We start from the raw sequence: 18,328 nt of genomic DNA, 5'->3' as shown, positions 1-18,328 counted from the left end.
CGGGAGGAGGAAGAAGGGGTCAGAAAGAGAGCGGGAGGAGGAAGGGGTCAGAAAGAGAGCGGGAGGAGGAAGGGGTCAGAAAGAGAGCGGGAGGAGGAAGGGATTAGAAAGAGAGAGGGAGGAGGAAGGGGTTAGAAAGAGAGAGGGAGGAGGAAGGGGTTAGAAAGAGAGAGGGAGGAGGAAGGGGTTAGAAAGAGAGAGGGAGGAGGAAGGGGTTAGAAAGAGAGAGGGAGGAGGAAGGGGTTAGAAAGAGAGAGGGAGGAGGAAGGGATTAGAAAGAGCGGGAGGAGGAAGTGCTTAGAAAAGAGCGGGAGGAGGAAGTGGTTAGAAAGAGAGAGGGAGGAGGAAGTGGTTAGAAAGAGAGAGGGAGGAGGAAGGGGTTAGAAAGAGAGAGGGAGGAGGAAGGGGTTAGAAAGAGAGAGGGAGGAGGAAGGGGTTAGAAAGAGAGAGGGAGGAGGAAGGGGTTAGAAAGAGAGGGGGGAGGAAGGGGTTAGAAAGAGAGGGGGGAGGAAGGGGTTAGAAAGAGAGGGGGGAGGAAGGGATTAGAAAGAGAGAGGGAGGAGGAAGGGATTAGAAAGAGAGAGGGAGGAGGAAGGGGCTTTAGAGAGGGAGGAGGAAGGGGTTAGAGAGGGAGGAGGAAGGGGTTAGAAAGAGCTATAAAGGGGTTGTCACCTCTTTGGGCAGCAGGGAGATGAAGTCGCGTTGGAACTGCGGCTCAATGACTTGCATCATGTGTTTGACATGCGTGGGCTCACAGCTATCGATTAACTCATCCAGCGCCATCAGCTTCTCTGGGCCACTCCAGCTCTGAAAAACACACAGGAGGACGAGGGAGAGTAGGGTTAGATGGGATGTGTCGATGGTACACTACAGCTGTGGAATACACAGGACCAGTCAGGAGAGAAGTACATGGAGGACTTTGTGTTGATGGCACTTGATTGTAAAAGTAGTTGTTTTTAGTGTGTGTTGCGTTGTATTGGCATACAAGGGTGCTTGCTGGAAGTGTGGTGGAATGTAAAAGTGTTTGAAGCCAATTTGCATAGATGTAGAAGTGTGTATATTTGTGTGCCAATGCATACACTATATATACAAAAGTATATGGACACCCCTTCAAATGAGTGGATTCGGCTATTTCAGCCACACCCGTTGCTGACAGGTGTATAAAATCGAGAACACAGCCATGCAATCTCCATAGACAAACACTGGCATTAGAATGGCCTGACTGAAGAGCTGTGACTTTTAACGTGGCACATTGTCATAGGATGTCACCTTCCCAACAAGTCAGTTCGTCAAATTTCTGCCCTGCCAGAACTGCCTCAGTCAACTGTAAGTTCTGTTATTGTGAATTGGAAACATCTAGGAGCAACAACGGCTTAGCCGCAAAGTGGTAGGCCACACAAGCTCACAGAACGGGACCGCCGAGTGATGAAGCACGTAGTGTGTAAAAATAGTCTGTCCTTGGTTGCAACACTCACTACCTAGTTCCAAACTGCCTCTGGAAGTAACGTCAGCCCAAGAACTGTTTGTCGGGAGCTTCATGAAATGGGTTTCCATGGCCGGGCAGCTGCACACGAGCGTAAGATCACAATGCTCAATGCCAAGCGTCGGCTGGAGTGGTGTAAAGCTTGCTGCCATTGGACTCTGGAGCAGTGGAAGCGCGTTTTCTGGAGTGATGAATCACACTTCACTATCTGGCAGTCCGACAGACAAATCTGGGTTTGGAAGATGCCAGGAGAGCACCACCTGCCCCAATGCATAGTGCCAACTGTAAAGTTTGGTGGAGGAGGAATAATGGTCTGGGGCTGTTTTTCATGGTTCGGGGTAGGCCCCTTAGTTCCAGTGAAGGGATATCTTAACACTACAGCATACAATGACATTCTAGACCATTCTGTGCTTCCAACTTTGTGGCAGTTTGAGGGAAGGCCCTTTCCTGTTTCAGCATGACAAAGAGGGCCATAGAGAAATGGTTTGTCGAGATCGATGTGGAAGAATTTGACTGGCCTGCACAGAGCCCTGACCTCAACCCCATCGAACACCTTTGGGATGAATTGGAACGCCGACTGCGAGCCAAGCCTAATCGCTCACATCAGTGCCCGACGAATGCTGTTGTGGCTAAAGGGAAACAAGTCCCCGCAGCAATGTTCCGACACCTAGTGGAAAGCCTTCCCAGATGGGTGGAGGCCATTATAGCAGCAAAGGGGGGACCAACTCCACATTAATGCCCATGAATTTGGAATGAGATGTTCGACGAGCAGGTGTCCACATACATTTGGTCATGTGTACGCAAGTGAATAATACATTCCCTCAACAGAAGCCAGTTAGCCCAAGGCACCTCGCCGCTAACTACACTGGCAATAGGCACATTAAAAGGCCATTTCCACATCAAGCGCCTGGCCTTCATCAGCACTGTTATTACCTAGCTATGCTCCGTGGGGGATTTCTCCTAGCTGAATATTCAGCACCGCTCACAGCCTGAAGCTCAAAGCCAAACTGTTGAGCTTAGCTAGCAAGGGCTGTAGTTGTAACTAGACCAAGTGTCTAGGTGCTGGGGCCAACGTCGTTTTCCTTTGGGAGAGCGCTCAAATGTAACACAGTGATTATAAGAGAGAAGGATGGAGGGAGGCATGGAGGATGGAAAGCATTGGGCATGTAAAGCATCTGTAATTTGACAGTTAGACTGACGCCACCGGAGGAGCTGGCTGTGCTGGTAGTTAGAAAGGTAATCAGGGAGTTGGGTTCAAAGCAGTACTCCTCGAACCCGGGCAAAGGGTTGGATTACTGAGTGGTTACTCAGCGCTGGCTGGCAGGCGACTTAACACCCATTGGTTATGCCTCTGGGAATTAGCTTTCTGGGTAGAAACACCGCTAGCTACAAAGCTTGCTTATGCTTTGCGGGTAATGCATCGAATGAAGGCACTGCTTACAAAGCATGGGTCAGTCAACCCTGGTTTTCAACCAGACGACATAACACCATGTTTATTTCAAACCTCGTAAAGAGGATTCATTGAATTTCTCTCTCACTCCATAGGAAGCACAAAGGGTCTGAGCATGCCAGGACAGGAAAGAGAGGAATGTACAGAACGCACGTTGTGGGTTTAGCTGCGTCTAATACAAGCTGTCAGACGAAAGGCAAAAATGGGGCCATAGCAGGTGAACTACGTCAATAGTCTCTCTCTCCCGCTCTCACGCTCTGTCATAAACCCACACACAGAGGGCGAGTTCTCACATGGACAAGCTATTTCACAGGATTAGTGGTTTTTGGGAACGATTAAGCGATAAATGCAATGTTACAATATTTGACAACGGATGTCTGACTGAATTGTTTGATGCCGTGCCATGTCCCGGAGAGACAGGTTACTGATCTTAGAGGTAGTTGTTGCAGAAGTAAACAGAGCGGAAAAGACCGACCTTGAACGCAACATTGTTCTAAACAGCTGCGGAATCTTCACATTCTGAAGTAAGACTTACAGGCATCCAATTGTTAATGATCTTGGCCTGACATCTCTATGCTGCAGTATTGCTTCTGTGGCTGTAAATCGGTACAGGATGGATTACATTTCACAATACCAGTAAACTGGTTTATTCACCAAACAGCGACGTGAAGAAAGTTAATCACCGCAATATTAGCAGAAAGATGTTGCCGACAGGAATGTTATTAGCTAATTGCCATTTTTCGAATAAAAGATTTCTTGACATTTTGTTGCGGTTATGCAGCCATTACCTTCAGAGAATGCTTTGAAGACAGAGCTAAAGCTCTAATTTCTTTCCTGTTTATTTCCACAAAGATTTGGCCTTTATGACTGGCAAAGTCAATACAGGCACAAAGCCTGCTGTAAAAAACTTTAGCGAAGAAGGTAGCAGCATTACAGCGAGTTGGTTGCCAAGTCAAATAAACCCGGCAGTGTTCCCATTTCGGAAAGGGGTGCTTACTGACGATGAATTTGATATTAACAAAATGCTGGAAACAAATCTCAGATGTCTGAGCACTAGTCATCAGTATGGAGTTGCCTCAACACAACAAGGCATTTGTTGCCCTATCAAAAAGCAGAGAAGGAACATTACGGCCGTGCCTGAAATGGCACCCTATTCCCTATATAATAAACTCCTTCTGACCTGGGGCACTACAGGAAGTACCTGAAAGACAAAAGGATTTCTCTATTGACTATTGGCTGTGACTTTAGAACTCGACCATAAGCTAATATGTCATACGAAGCTGACTGGCCTAAAATACTATATGGCTTTGAAAGGATTACCTGAACAAAGATCACATCTGTTCAACTGTTGACATAGTACACATCGGGCGTTGGCTGCACAAATACAATATTGGAGCCTGTATTCTAAACAGGTAGGCTAATTCCTATCCCATGCTACAGTGCATATGGTAATGTGAGGGCCAAAACATCAAGGCAGCAATTATCTTCAAGGCTTGAGTAAACATTGATTGGGCGCAACATCATCTTTTTGATGAGCTCTCGCTCCAGGGCTTCGAAGGAAGACACTTAAGGGGGGGGGGGGGAGACGTATGTAACAAAGGAGTTGGGAGGAACTAGGAATTACCTACTTAATTAGCTACTTAGTTAGAACCATCACTCCTCAGGGAGCAGAGGCCAAATGGCCACTAGGAAGGGGAGGATGGACGTGACAGGAAGACATTGGAGGTGGTAAGTGGGAACTATCTCACCTGAAATGTCCGGAGCCATTCCTGGAGTCCTGTGGGAGAAGGGATGGAGGTGATACGCCGCCTCTGCTGCCCCTGACCATTAGCTGTCCTGATGTGCCCAAACGTGGTGGGGGTGGCTGGGTAGGGGACCAGCCCTGTAGCACTGTGGGGAGAAATATGGAGAGATGGCGAGGGAGAGAGTAAGAACGCAGGATTTTTTCCCCCTTCCCACAAGAAAAAGATAACCAGACTCTACACTGAAGAAAACCTATTTCTCCTGTTCTCCTGAGGAGAAGCACGAGGGTTATATTGATAGCGAGGAACACGGAGGTCATTATGAATAGTTTCAAAAGCGGGCAAAGTGCAGGTGCTGCAGCAGTAGCAGCTTCTGCAGTTATCTTCCGCTCCGCTCACTAATTACAACAGCAGTGAGAAGGAGTATAAAAGTTGGATGGAGAAGCATACAACAGATACTAATGAGAGAAACAACCCTGGGTCTCTGCCAAGAGGAGATTAACTGGGTTTCTATAGCTGGGGTGTATTCATTAGTGCACACCGTAGCAAACCATTTTGCAATGCAAACAGAGTGATCTATTGGGCAAATTCAGGTAGGTTCCTACCCGTTTGATTTAGTTTGCTTCCTAGTGAATACAACCTGCTCTCTTCTCAATGCAAAAGTTTCTCTGGAATTGAACTGAAACCAAGTTCGCATTCACTAGGCACGAAACGGGAAGGTACTACCTGAACGTCAATTAAGAAACGTTCAATCAAATGTTCCATTGCTAAATGTTTCAGTACGCCGTGCATGAATAAATATGAACCTGCTCTCTTCCAGAGTGTTTCTCTGGAACTGAAACCAGCTGTTTATTCCCATGTTTCCATCATCATTAATCAACTAAATGCATCTGTACACAAGCTTGATTCAATTTGGTTTGGGTTACTAACTTGTTTTTATTCAACTAAAAAGATTTGAAATCGACTTGATTTAGGGGAAAGAGAACTGCTATTGAGGTGCAGAGCAATTCTGGAATGTGAATTTTAGGGGGATTTCTATCAATGCGCGCCTCTCGCCCTGAGACCTCAAAGTGCACATAGTTCCAAAGAAATAAGTTCAATGTCAAACCCCCCCCCCCAAAGGTGAAGCCACGAGGCGTGCGCTCATTCGGTACTAGCCAAACGCCAAACCAACCATTTAGCAGTTCCTCACGCCGTTCTGCTTAGCGACAGAAGTATGTGGTAAGAGAGTGAGGTCTGTTTCATAATGGGTTTATTTTTAATGGGATTGAGAGCTAGACCAACGTGTGGCAATTACAAGGCTGCAGAAGCAGCACAGTGGTGCCAATGAGTGAGGCAGCAGTGCTTAGTCGGGATCCTCAGGAAGGCATGAAGTACACTTTAATGGGCAAAGAACACGCTGCGGTGAGCACTTCTTATGAGGATTATGTCTTAGTGTGAATAACCACATCATATTCTGACTTACAGGGACAACTGGGGCTGCCTGCTGGATCCTGTCTGTGATACAACACAAATGGGTCAGGGTTTCTTTACCATTTGCATTGCTGGTCTACTGGGTAGGAAGGCTACATCTATTGGTTAACTGGTAGGAACAGGGGGTTGGTTCTTTACCTTGGATACTGGATAACAGGGTAGGGGAGATGGGAACGGAGGGTTCTTTACCTTGGATACTGGATAACAGGGTAGGGGAGATGGGAACGGGGGGTTCTTTACCTTGGATACTGGATAACAGGGTAGGGGAGATGGGAACGGGGGGTTCTTTACCTTGGATACTGGATAACAGGGTAGGGGAGATGGGAACGGGGGGTTCTTTACCTTGGATACTGGATAACAGGGTAGGGGAGATGGGAACGGGGGGTTCTTTACCTTGGATACTCGGAGCCTTTGCAGGGCTTTTTTCCTGAAGGGAAAGATCGGACCTCTGGGCCATGGTCCAACTTTCTCTTCATCTGCAAAACAAGAGAGGTGAAAGGAGAGAAAGGAGAAGAGATGTTAGGAGGCAGTAGAGCGAGACAGACACCACAGACGTACACCCTTGTGTGCGTGCGCACGTTCCTTCGTTCTTGCACCCCTCTATAAGAAAATAATGACAGGGCCCAAAACTAAAAAACCTCCCTGCAGCAACCTAGCATTTGGTGAAAGATGAGACCTGGCTAGAGTGTAAATGATAATTGCTACCTCACTCTCCAGATTACTTCTCCTCAAAGACAGAAGATATGAGTCATCTCTGCCATTAACATTTACAAGCTGTACTCCTGAGGAGAACGAAGCAGCGCCTCACTTTGAGAACGGGGAAAGAACGATGTTGTTGTTGAATAACTGGTACTGCAAACAAACGCTGACTTGAATGCTTTTGAGGCTCACAGCAGGAAAGCACCGACTGTTTACTTCAGAAAATTATTTGAACACAACTGTAGTTCTTTTTGTGCACACGGCACCGATCCTCACAAGAATAAAACAAATTTAGATATAGTTCTCTTGCATTGCCACGTGAACCAACCATTTCCACGTGAACCAACCATTTCCACGTGAGCAAACGTAAAATGATGAGCAAGAAGCCGAAGGATCCCTACTTATTCAGCCTATAGACAAAAAGACAAAGAATTTTGAAGTTTCAGTCATTCTCAATGCAGATGATGGCGCTGCATAACACAGGCTAGGCTGGCTCTAGCTGAGAGAAAGAACAGGCTGAGGTGTGGTAGAGGTTGGATCTAACTGAAAGACATTTTATGATTTCTTTTTATTAGGATCCCCATGAGCCAAAGCCAATGAAAAGGCAGGGCTGAGGTGTGGTAGGGTTTTTTTACACTGAGGAGCTTCACTCCAATAGGTTGCATTCCATACTGAGAGCCTCTGACAGGTGTGGGGGATTCCAAAAAAGAGCAGGGGACACGAACACACACACTCACTGAAACAATCATTTGGGAGCAGGTATATGCTATAGGACAGGCAATGACTGCACCCTTCGCTAGAAAGAATAACTCGATTAGAATAGCTTGATTTATACACGGGTGGTTCAAGGGAAACCACACACAACCTCTCCTGCCTCAGTGGGTGCATAGCTAGAGCCTGGATACTGAACATCTAAACAGGAGAAAACAAAAGGCCTCAGTATCCACTCACACACCGAGGCCAAAATGACATTTGAATAAAACTATTTTTGGGGATGTACTTGTACAGTGAGGTCTCAAATGGATTTTTATGCACTTGGTGAATTGAACGCCCGGTTAGGAAAGAGCACGGGGGGTTTTCGAAAGACAAAAGCCTTTTCTTTCACGTGGTGTTTGCTTTACTCCACTTTGGTAGTGTCTGTTACTGGTTCATCATGACATAAACAGAGATTTTGCCTATTTTATATGGGACGTTAACCCAAATAGACGCAATGTCCACCACAAACACTGGACTATAATAACAGACCAAGAATACCCATTAACTATTCATATCTTCATGTCACTGCACTCTGACCGTCGGGACTCACACATGCATGGAACACTAGCTAGATGCACTGAGACGGACAGAAACTACGCCAAGGACAAGTTAAGAATGCAAAAAATATTTCATTTGTTGCCAATTCTGGAGGCACAGAAAAATAGATAATATAGACTAGCCTGCAATGTGGCTATAGAACTGCAATGCGGTCTGTATGGGGAGGCCTACTTTTCAACTTTGCCTATACCTGAATAAAGTTCGACTGATAATCAACGAACGTTTAACTTCTACCCAACACCCTATTATTTGACAGCTGGGGATGTAGCCTAGTTGATTGGAGGACCAACCAACGATACTGATATCAAAGACTATTGATTATAGTTGAATTTCCACCAGATCATTTGGCGCCGAGTGTGTGTGTGGTGGTAACTGAGCTGAGGGAAGCGGTTCTGGTTTCTCTTTCTTGTGAAGAGCTGGCTGGGTTTTGATTAGGGGCCCCGAACTGGGATGGTTCACAGCGCGTTGACGAGACAAGTCGGGTCAGATCAAGACAAATGAATCAGAATCATTGAAAAGAGATTTTGATGGGATGCACTGCAGAGACGGCAATGAAAAGGGATTGTAGAAGAGAAATGGTAGATAAAAATAAAATCATTCTTGAATAACATTCCAAATGTTGGTGAAGAACGAAAGATTTATCATCAATATGTTTTCCATCTAGTTAAAATTCTCTCTCTCTCTCTCTCAAGCGGTTGGGTTTTTATAAGATATTCTCTGCTTGATAGGGGATTCATTCTCAACCCCAATCCCTTGTTCTCCAAGGAATGACCTCACTGCAATGGCAGTTCAAGTACTAGGGAGAGTATGAGTGTGTGTGGGGTACATGGGGTGGTGGCTGACGAGAGAATCTCCCAAGTGCAGGCATTGAAAACACATTAGAGTGCAACAACCGGTCTCTTGTGTTTCAGCCGTGGGAAAAGGTAACCCAAGACGAGACGGAGAATGTTGTTTGTAGACAGCTACTAATCAGTCACTCTGTCTCACACCTCTGACCTCCCTAACTGTGAGAAGGAGGAGGAGGAGAGCTGGATAGAGAGATAAGGACATTTTGAAAAGCAGCGAGAGAATGAAAGCGTACGCCATAAGATCTGAGGAAATCATTCACTTATTATAAACTGGGTGGTGAATGAAGGCTGATTGGCTGACAGCAGTGGTATATCAGACCATATACCACGGGTATGACAAAACATTTATTTTGACTAAATATGTTGGTAACCAGTTTATAATAGACAAAATAAAGATTAGCTCCCCGTCGGTCTGAAAAGACAGATAAACCAACTGTAATGTGTTATTACTCATTGAAATGTAGACCTCATGAAAAAATAACTAATTGGAACAATGTTCTCCGTACACGCCACAGTTATTCAATTACCATGTCAAGCAGCCATGAAATCATTTCAAGATCTCCATTGGAGAAACAAATAGAATTGGGACATAACTAGAAAGAGATGGGGTATCCGTAATATCCATTTGCACGGAACAGATAGCAAAGGGACCTATTGCTTTCAGAGAAATTAAAGTCAATTTTTATTAGTTTTTTATTTTCTATTAGTCTTTGAAAAAGCAGCCAGTCTCCCCCTCTGTGCCTGTGAAAACAGACAATTAAAACAGACAATTCTTACAACACTGAGCACTACCTTCCCTTCAGAGTAGAACACGCTCCCTTTGTAAGTCGCTCTGGATAAGAGCGTCTGCTAAATGACTTAAATGTAAATGTAAATGTATAACAGCAGCTAAGAGGATGGCAGAGAAAGAGCATCTAGGCATGAAATTATACGACTCTGTAGAATAGTCGATTGAATGTGAGAGAATATGAAATGAGAGGAAGAGTCGGCTACTCACTGAGAAGAATTTGCTACAACAGGAGCTCACAGTGAATGGCAGAAAAATATAATTTAGGTATGAAATTATAGCCTCCTACTTGATACCTCTTGAAATGGAAATAAATAAACAGAAAGGCTCATTATCATATTTTAAATCCTATCTGAATAGAGGTGGGAAACGCCTTGCCTGGCTGAACACAAACAGTCCACATTTTAATCCCACTAATTAAAAACCTGAAATGCATCCAAACCCCTGCAGCCCAGTCAATTTGACTAGCCAGCACTTTTCTCCTTGGATTTTGTGCAAATGAATTTGAAGTGATTACCCAATTTGTTTACATAATATGATCTACTATAAAATCATCAACAGCTGCACGTTCCCTTTCGTAGTTTCGGGAGGACGTGCCGAAACTGTTTAACGGTAACCAATGGTGTACACTGACACGGGAGGTGTGGGATGTTCCGCTGCCCGGTAAGAGACGTTATTCAGATTTTCCGGTGTGCTCAATTCATACCGGTTGATTTCCTCTCATAGGGCTCGCTTTCCACACAGCCAAGATATTAAGCGGATCAGCAACCGCATTCGTCAACGTTATCCGCACTTGAAACCGTAATCGCTTTTAAGAGACGCTGTGATGTTGGTTGCAGTAAACGACTTGCAGTCTTTCAACCTCATCACCAAAGTCTATGAAACATTCCGCCACAACAAGCGTGCATTTCTGGATGACATACTATGATGAATAAACATCTGTCATGAAGGTTGTTTTGCCTTATACACAGCAGTCTGACACAGTGACTCATAATTTGTGCTTGAAGTCTCAAGCAAGTCTACAGCGTAAGGAATATAGTCTCTTCTTCAACAGGCAATTCAACAGATACAAATCAGATAGCCTACAGGTAACTATGCAGTGAGTCACTTGGCAACACAAGATGCCCACAACTGCATATGTAATAGCCTGATGCATAACACATAGGCAGACCAGCTACAAGCTAACCTAAAAGTAATGATTAAAAAATAAGCATATTGCTCACTATAACCTGGAAATGGAGGTTATATTCTATGCGAAAATGGGAAGAAAATTCCCATATTCTGAATAGGTCTGGTTTTGCATCCTCCATAAACACACAAAAAAAACTAAGTATCTAGTCTAATCATTCCTTCTGATGTTAAAGCACTCTATGCGGGTAAATAATGCAACATTGTAGCCTATTGGTTAATATGCCGTGATGCAAAGGAACACACTGCTCACGCGGTCAGTGTGACACGCAAGTGCAGTTAATTGATGGGCAGATAGGCTGGGTCACCGCGTTTTCAACAACGGGCATAATCCATGGTAAAGGAATGAATGCTTATTGCTCAAACGACAGCAAACCTCACGTGTAATTATTATGCAATAGGCCTATACATAAAACCCAATGAATTTCATAAGCAATATGTATTTATTCTGTTGCCGACATCCCTGTACCCTGAATGTCATAATGAAAACGAGGACCGATGTGCTCAGTATGAATCTCTCAGTCATTCTAAAATATTAATCAAATCGGCTATGATATGAGCCCCGCATAATTCCCCTGCTGTTCCCGTTCATCCTCTGCAGTGCCTGGCCATACAATCTGCTGATGTATACAGCGGCGCGTCATTTTCAGGAATTCAATTCGCAACTGCCAGAAAATTATTTCCCAGGCGCTTGGTCAATATGTCAATCACGCAACGATATGACAGCAATATTGTGCGGCATGATGTTGCATATAGACGTAGAAAGCCTACTCACTTTATAGAAAATCATCTTTAAAGTGCCGTAGAAACCCATGTTTGGTAATCCGGCTGTGGTTTCCTATTCCTTCACTGCGAATCGTTGAATCCCCAATATGTCAGAGTGGTAGAATCGCAGCGCAAAGGGGAGCAGGGCAGGGTGCTCGCGGGTAGATCCGTGACAATCTCTGATGTGGACATGCTCGAGCACGTCACCGAATGGGCGTGCGTGCTTGACGGTAGGTGTAGTAGATTTCTCGGTGTGGATTAGCTCCGTCCGTGCCACACCGATTGATTTTTCTCAGTAACGATTCAAATACAGAACGATGTAGCTAGGAGGCTCTCACTACCGATTGCCCCACAGGACTACACGAGCGAGGATAATGAGCAAGGAAGGAGAGAGGGATGATAAAAAAGGGGAAGTTGCAACTCGGGAGAAGGGGAGGAGTGGCTAGGGGAGAAAATGGAGGGCCATGCCCTCTTCAGAGCCTTTACAACGCTAGTTTCTGCGTAGAGCTCGGATTACATTTTCCCCGGCAGTGAGGAGGCGAATGGTGCAGTCCAACAATCAACAGTATGCGCAGCGCATCAATTATTGGTGCGAATACACAGCAGCCAGGCAGGAAAAGGGAGGGGAAATCACGGATGTGACTAGATGGAGTACAGCTACGACCGGAAGTGACTTTTCGTAGCAGGTTGAGAGGTTTTTCACTAACCTTAACCTAATTCCCCTAACCTGCCATGTTAATTATTCCAACCTGCTGTGTAAATTCTCCTAACCTGCTATGAAAAGGTCACTTTCCGGTCATAGCTGTATACCACCGAGTCAACCCCCTCACTTGTTGCAGTCCACACACACCCCATGGTATGCCAGCAGTGGCACCGCTAATGTTCTTTCCCCATCACTGGGCAGGAGGTATTTATCACAACTTGCTTTGAATAGGATATTCTGTATAATCAGTGCTCTGCTTAGGGCAGTCAGACAAATTACATCCCGAAAAGTGAGAAACTAATATAAATATTAGAGGGAGAATATGATATTGAATAAACAAAAAAATGTACTTAATATTTCAGCCCATGCATAATAAACGCATAACATTCATATATTATATTCCACACTTCATTCAGCCCGGGGATAAAGAGAGATCCATTATTCTTTAGTCGGCAGCGGTACACAATATGCACTTCAGGTGCAGCACCTGATTTACACACGAAATGAACGCTAATTCCTTTTCAATATGGGCAAAAACAATGATGGGCCTTAGTTAACATAACTAGAACATAGGTGATGGCTTCACAAATGGGAAAGGGCCATCGCATGCAAATTATACTGCTGGTGAGGGGAAATAAACTCGATAGGCTGGTTTGGGTCCAAAACAAAGTCACAGCTGAACAAACTAATAAATAATAATGGTTGAGGTGAATACACATTGTTAAAAGAAAATACTTAATAGTATTTGTCACCTCCAAGGTAAGAGGGAAGCTTTTCACAGGGCTATCCAGCTATCTGGTAAACAAAACCTGCACTGGCAGGTAGCTAGCTTGGCTATTGTTATTCAAATAATGCCTTGCGTAGAAAATAAATACACATGAAAAGCCCTTTCGCTTACGTTGATCAATTTGGACAAATGGGAAACTAGTCTGGGAATCTTGAATTAGGTCTGCAAACACCTGCAAGGTAAAAGCAACTAGCCTGCAGTCCTGCAATTCTCTGAACATGTTGAGACTTGTTCTCCATAGGGGCCGATTCATAAAAAGGCTGTTGCAGTGCCCATATTTCCTATTGAGAGCGTCATTGGCAACATGGGAGGTACGTTGTTTTATTATCTTGTTAGAACATCTCTTTAGACATCTGTCAGCACATTACCGGTGAAGCAAACATGCTGTCACATTCTAGAAATCCAGCTTTGTGCTTTGAAGCCCCTGTGTCAGTCGAGGTTGAGTAATTTAAAAAACAATCCATTTCCCTCTCATCAACACCTTGGAGATTCCCTAAAAACACACCACTTCGATTCAGCTACGACCAGAAGTTACTTTTTCATAGCAGGTTAGCAGAACTTACGCAGCAGGTTAAGAGAATTAGGTTAAGGTTAGGAAAAGGGTTTTTGTTATCCTTTTGTTTTTATCCTGTGATGTTTGTTGTGTAGTAAATGTTTGTTTTTATTTTCATTGTTATTTATCAAATGTTTTTTCCTGTGAAGCGTGTTGCGTTGCATTCATGTCTGAAATGTGCTATATAAATAAAGCTTGATTATGATTTGATTAGGGTTAGCAAAAATACTCTCCTAAACTGCTACGAAAAGTCACTTCCAAGGGGGCTCCCGAGTGGCGCAGCGTTCTAAGGCACTGCATCTCAGTGCTAGAGGCGTGACTACAGACCCTGGTTTGATTCCAGGCTGTATCACAACCGGCCGTGATTGGGAGTCCAATAGGGCGACGCACAATTGGCTCAGCGTCGTCCGGGTTTGACCGGGGTAGGCCGTCATTGTAAATAACAATTTGTTCTTAACTGACTTGCCTAGTTAAATAAAAAAAATCCAGTCGTAGATGTATTGAAGTGCCGTGTTTTTTTAGGGAGTCTCCAACACCTTGCGTTCTTGCCCCGGTTCCACAGTCCACCTCCCTAATCAGTGACTAATGTCAGTCAAGATGATTCAAATAACCACACAGAGACAATGGAGGAGGATCACAGGAAGGGCCTCTTCACAGGTTACTGACTGGGAATCAGATTTAACAGCTCTAAAGGCCATTAAGACACTCGACACCTGTCATTATCCAATCATCTGGATTCAGGTGGGAAATCGGGGGTTTGGAGGTGAGAGGTGAGGAGAGGCACTTGTCGAATTGGTGAGACAAGAATGAGAGGAGAGAAAATGTGCCAGTATCCCAAAACCATTTGAAGGAAAATCGGAAAACTCATACGAGGCAGGCCATATAGCAACTGCTTAGAAAAGCAAGCCACCTTGATATCCAGATGTTAGTTTAATAGAGATAGTAAACCATGTACACACACACACATGTTTTATGACAAGGACTTGCATGTATGACACAAACTACTTTTAAAGGGTACAATTGAGGCCTTTGAGAGAGGGGCCTCACTGCAGCCTCACCTGCTCCCCATGTAATCTAGTGTTGGAGGGGTTAAAGGTGGCCAGGTGCAGTATAACTAAGATAGTCTGGAGCTCCGTGTGTGTGTGTGTGTGTCCCTTCTCCGTGCACTGGAAATCTTTCCTAGTTTGTTTTTGTTGCCACAGCAACACCAAGCAGCACACCGAGACGATGTGTGTGTGTGTGTGTTGGGGCCTCTTGAGAACAACCCCCTCGCTGCCCAACCTTAACACAGTACATTGGAATGCGTGGACCGTGAGAGCGGTGGCGCCCCAGCCTTTGAAGAGCCTGTGACCTCTGTTGCTCCCCTTCTGCCGCTCGGTAAAGCATTAACAGACAGCCAGCGGCGCTAGGCTCTTACCTCACAAAACGTATCAAAACCCTCCCGACCCAGACATGGGGCTTCCACAAAACAGGTGTCCTCCGAAGTAAACTCATTTCAGACTCATATCTGAGCCTTGTCTGTGTTTTGTCTTCAAGTGATAGACCTCCGTGAGAGAGACTGACAGATCTCTCTCTCTATAGATATATGAATATCTAGATATAGATCTATCCATATAGAGAGCGATATATAGAGACAGAGAGAGGAGCGAGAAGGCTAATATATGATGAATGGTTCTCGGTGTTGGAATATATATTGGGAACTAGAATGGAGAATGTAGTAAAATTACTATCTTGTAACAGCGCAGTGGAATGTCTGGAGGGCAAATGCAAATGCTCTATTCCCTTTATGTCTCTTCTCGCTCTCTCGTATGGGGCTTCCTACGCAAACAGTAGGCTACAGCATGTGGATGTATGGATTTCTATGGCAGTGTTTCAGCCAACAGAATAGAAATTAGCTTATGAGTTCTTCTGGAAAAATTGAGCACCCATGACTGTTTTTTTATGTACGTGATACTGCAGTATTTAAAGGAAAAGGAACTGCAGAACTGATTCACGGAATTCATCATTCTTCATGAGGTTTCATTAAATAAAGGGTAGAAAGGGAAAAATGAAGGGACTTAACCCTCTCTATAGGTGGATTAGATGGACTTGGACATTGAGCTTTTCAAAGGCAACAGATATGTGGGAAAATACCCTGGCTCAAGCTATAGGAGAATGGCCTCCTTGATCAAATGTTTAAACGTGGTGCCTTGTTGAACTTGAAGCAGCAAATACTTCTTGGGCAGTGGTGTGTCGCTGAATAACCGCCGTGTCATTGTCCTGGCGGTGACAAAATAGGGGACTGGGGCGGGGGGCCTTCGATCTCAATGGCCGCTCACCGAGAGAGCAATAGCAGGGTGCATTCCAACCAGACAGATGACATGCGATCGACGGACGACTACGGGGAGAAGTGTGACAAATGGAACGTTGGATCATCGGTGCAGCATTCCATTCTGGGGAACATTATTCTGAATAATGACATCCTCTGCCTGTGGCTGCTTGGGGCCATTAGCATAACAGCCTTAAGCCACCCACGCGACTGCAACCCCCCGAGAGTCCAGGCCTCTATTGGGGTCAGGTCAACGAGGAAATTAAAGTGAGGAGGGCTGACATCTCCTATTGTGACATCACGAGTGTTCCATGGGAAATGATATGGACAGAACAGAGGATAGAAGGGCAATGTCCATTACTGCCAATCACACGCTGTTAAGAGTCAAATAGTAACTTAACCTGGACCCAAGGTTGTTCTCATGCTTGATATCTGGCAGGCTGAAAGTCTGGGAAGCCCATTGGAAATTCCAGAGAGACCAATAGTCTCCACTACAGTGAGTTTTGGAGAGGAGAAAGTGTATAAAACTCTCTGCACTATGGAGAACAAAAGTTTAACTACAAAGACAACTTACTGGCCAGGGTGCGCACACACACACACACACTATAAAGCCCAAGACACCAGGGGCGACTGGGTGTGCTATGGACCCGTGATAATAACACCATAAATTACTGTGACAAAACTAATATCGAGCTTTATTAGTTGTTTATCCGCCATCAGGATCTAAAATTGGACTTTATTTCCCTGCTGAAAGCCATTGAAGGTCAGACTTCACAATAACACCACAAGGCATTCCCACTTCCTGGAAGCAATACTTAATAAGTAAATAAGAAATCAAACCGCTGACTAAAGACTTTGATATTTTTCTGCCCCGGGGTTCAAGTGAGAAGAGAGACGTCGGACGTCACTGTGACATTTATCTAACCAACTGTGCCTCTCTTTGGATTACAACCGAGAGAAACGGAACTAAATCCCTGGCTGACAAAAAGGTCACCTGGATTATTTTACTAATCGAAAGAAACCAGTGCTTTATCTATTAGCAGGAAGTAGGTAGCAGGCTCGTGCTTAACTTCCAGCAGCACTGTGGGAAAAAGTGTATCTGGGTGGTGGGCTCCTGCAGTTTCTCAGTGGATGGGGGGATAGAGGCTTCTTCCTGACCCCACAACTGGAGTCTTCCCTTCTGGGGTGGGCCAGACATGGCACCTCCCAGCTATGGAGGCCCGGCCAGATCTGAGAACAGAAACCATCGCTTACCTCGTATTTTCCCACTGCCTACTGATATAGTGTATCACTGATCTGTGACCTGCCTCTAGAGAGGGACTTCAAATGAAAATGGGGGAAGAGGAAGCTGTTGACCTTGTCGAGTAGCGCAAATAAATCAGACAGCAGGAAGTGTTGTGTCCTTTATGGATGGGTTGAATTAACCCTTTGGCACTGAACTACAGAGAAGCTGACAGACACACACACACAACAGAACGATAAGCACACATACAGAGTTAGAAAGCCAAACACGAGTGCTCCCTCTTGGATTCTTCAAAGCCAGTCTTGACCTTTACCCATTGTCAATTAATACAGAGACGTTCTTCTAGCTACGAACGGCGGCTATAAACAAGATCAGTCAGAGCATGACTTATGTACCAGACAGCCACACAGGAAAACAATGTCAGGGGTTGATATAATGTTTCTGGGAGCATTTATATAACATCATTATAGGATTTAGCTGGCCTGTACCATGAACAGGAAACTTCCTAACACTGACACTCCAATAACGCAGTTAACGTGAATATTACCCCTCTGTCCCATCCCTACTGTGTTGCGGTTAAGCATGTTTTGCATTTACCTCATCAATATTCCACATGGACATGAACACGGAGAGAAGAGGGTTACAGAATTGGTAGCCATAAGCCAGGTGAACCTTGGCCCGCGCGGGTGTCAACATTTACAGAGGAACGGATAAACCCCCTTTAATTATTCAAAAGTGCCACTCCACAGCCCAGATTAGGCAGAACGAGCCAAATTGCAAAAAAGCAGCGGTGGTTTGCTGGCTGTTGGCTCGGTGTCTGGATGAGCTAGTTGGAGGAGGAGGACGAGGAGTGTGAGGAGCCCAACTGTGTCTGGGTTACCTTTGACCTTCCTGGGTCTCTGGGTTCTGCCCAGTGTGCAATAGGGGAATAGCTCCACCTCCTTTTTCACATCACACCTTTTTCAGATCTCAACCTCTCCTAACC

General features: G+C 45.0%; 1 protein-coding gene across 6 annotated transcripts in view; it reads right to left on the bottom strand.

The window, feature by feature from the left end:
- The window catches only part of LOC139579131 (F-box/WD repeat-containing protein 7), a 120,473-nt gene that overhangs the window by 26,302 nt on the left and 75,843 nt on the right, over nt 1–18,328 (bottom strand). For 4 of the 6 annotated variants that reach the window (XM_071407441.1, XM_071407436.1, XM_071407438.1 and 1 more), the window contains exons 2-4: nt 6,542–6,624; nt 4,682–4,823; nt 673–807 (exon numbers count right to left, since the gene is read on the bottom strand). In XM_071407441.1, coding sequence (XP_071263542.1) covers nt 673–807; nt 4,682–4,823; nt 6,542–6,624 — 360 coding nt within the window. Of the gene's footprint in view, nt 1–672; nt 808–4,681; nt 4,824–6,541; nt 6,625–11,759; nt 12,132–18,328 lie in introns of those variants that run through there. The other 2 variants (XM_071407440.1, XM_071407439.1) reach the window with 2 other exon arrangements.

Source organism: Salvelinus alpinus, chromosome 6, assembly GCF_045679555.1.
Source record: "Salvelinus alpinus chromosome 6, SLU_Salpinus.1, whole genome shotgun sequence".
Lineage (NCBI taxonomy): Eukaryota > Metazoa > Chordata > Actinopteri > Salmoniformes > Salmonidae > Salvelinus > Salvelinus alpinus.
Note: the sequence above shows the minus strand (reverse complement) of the source record. Positions and strands in the feature narration are given on the sequence as shown.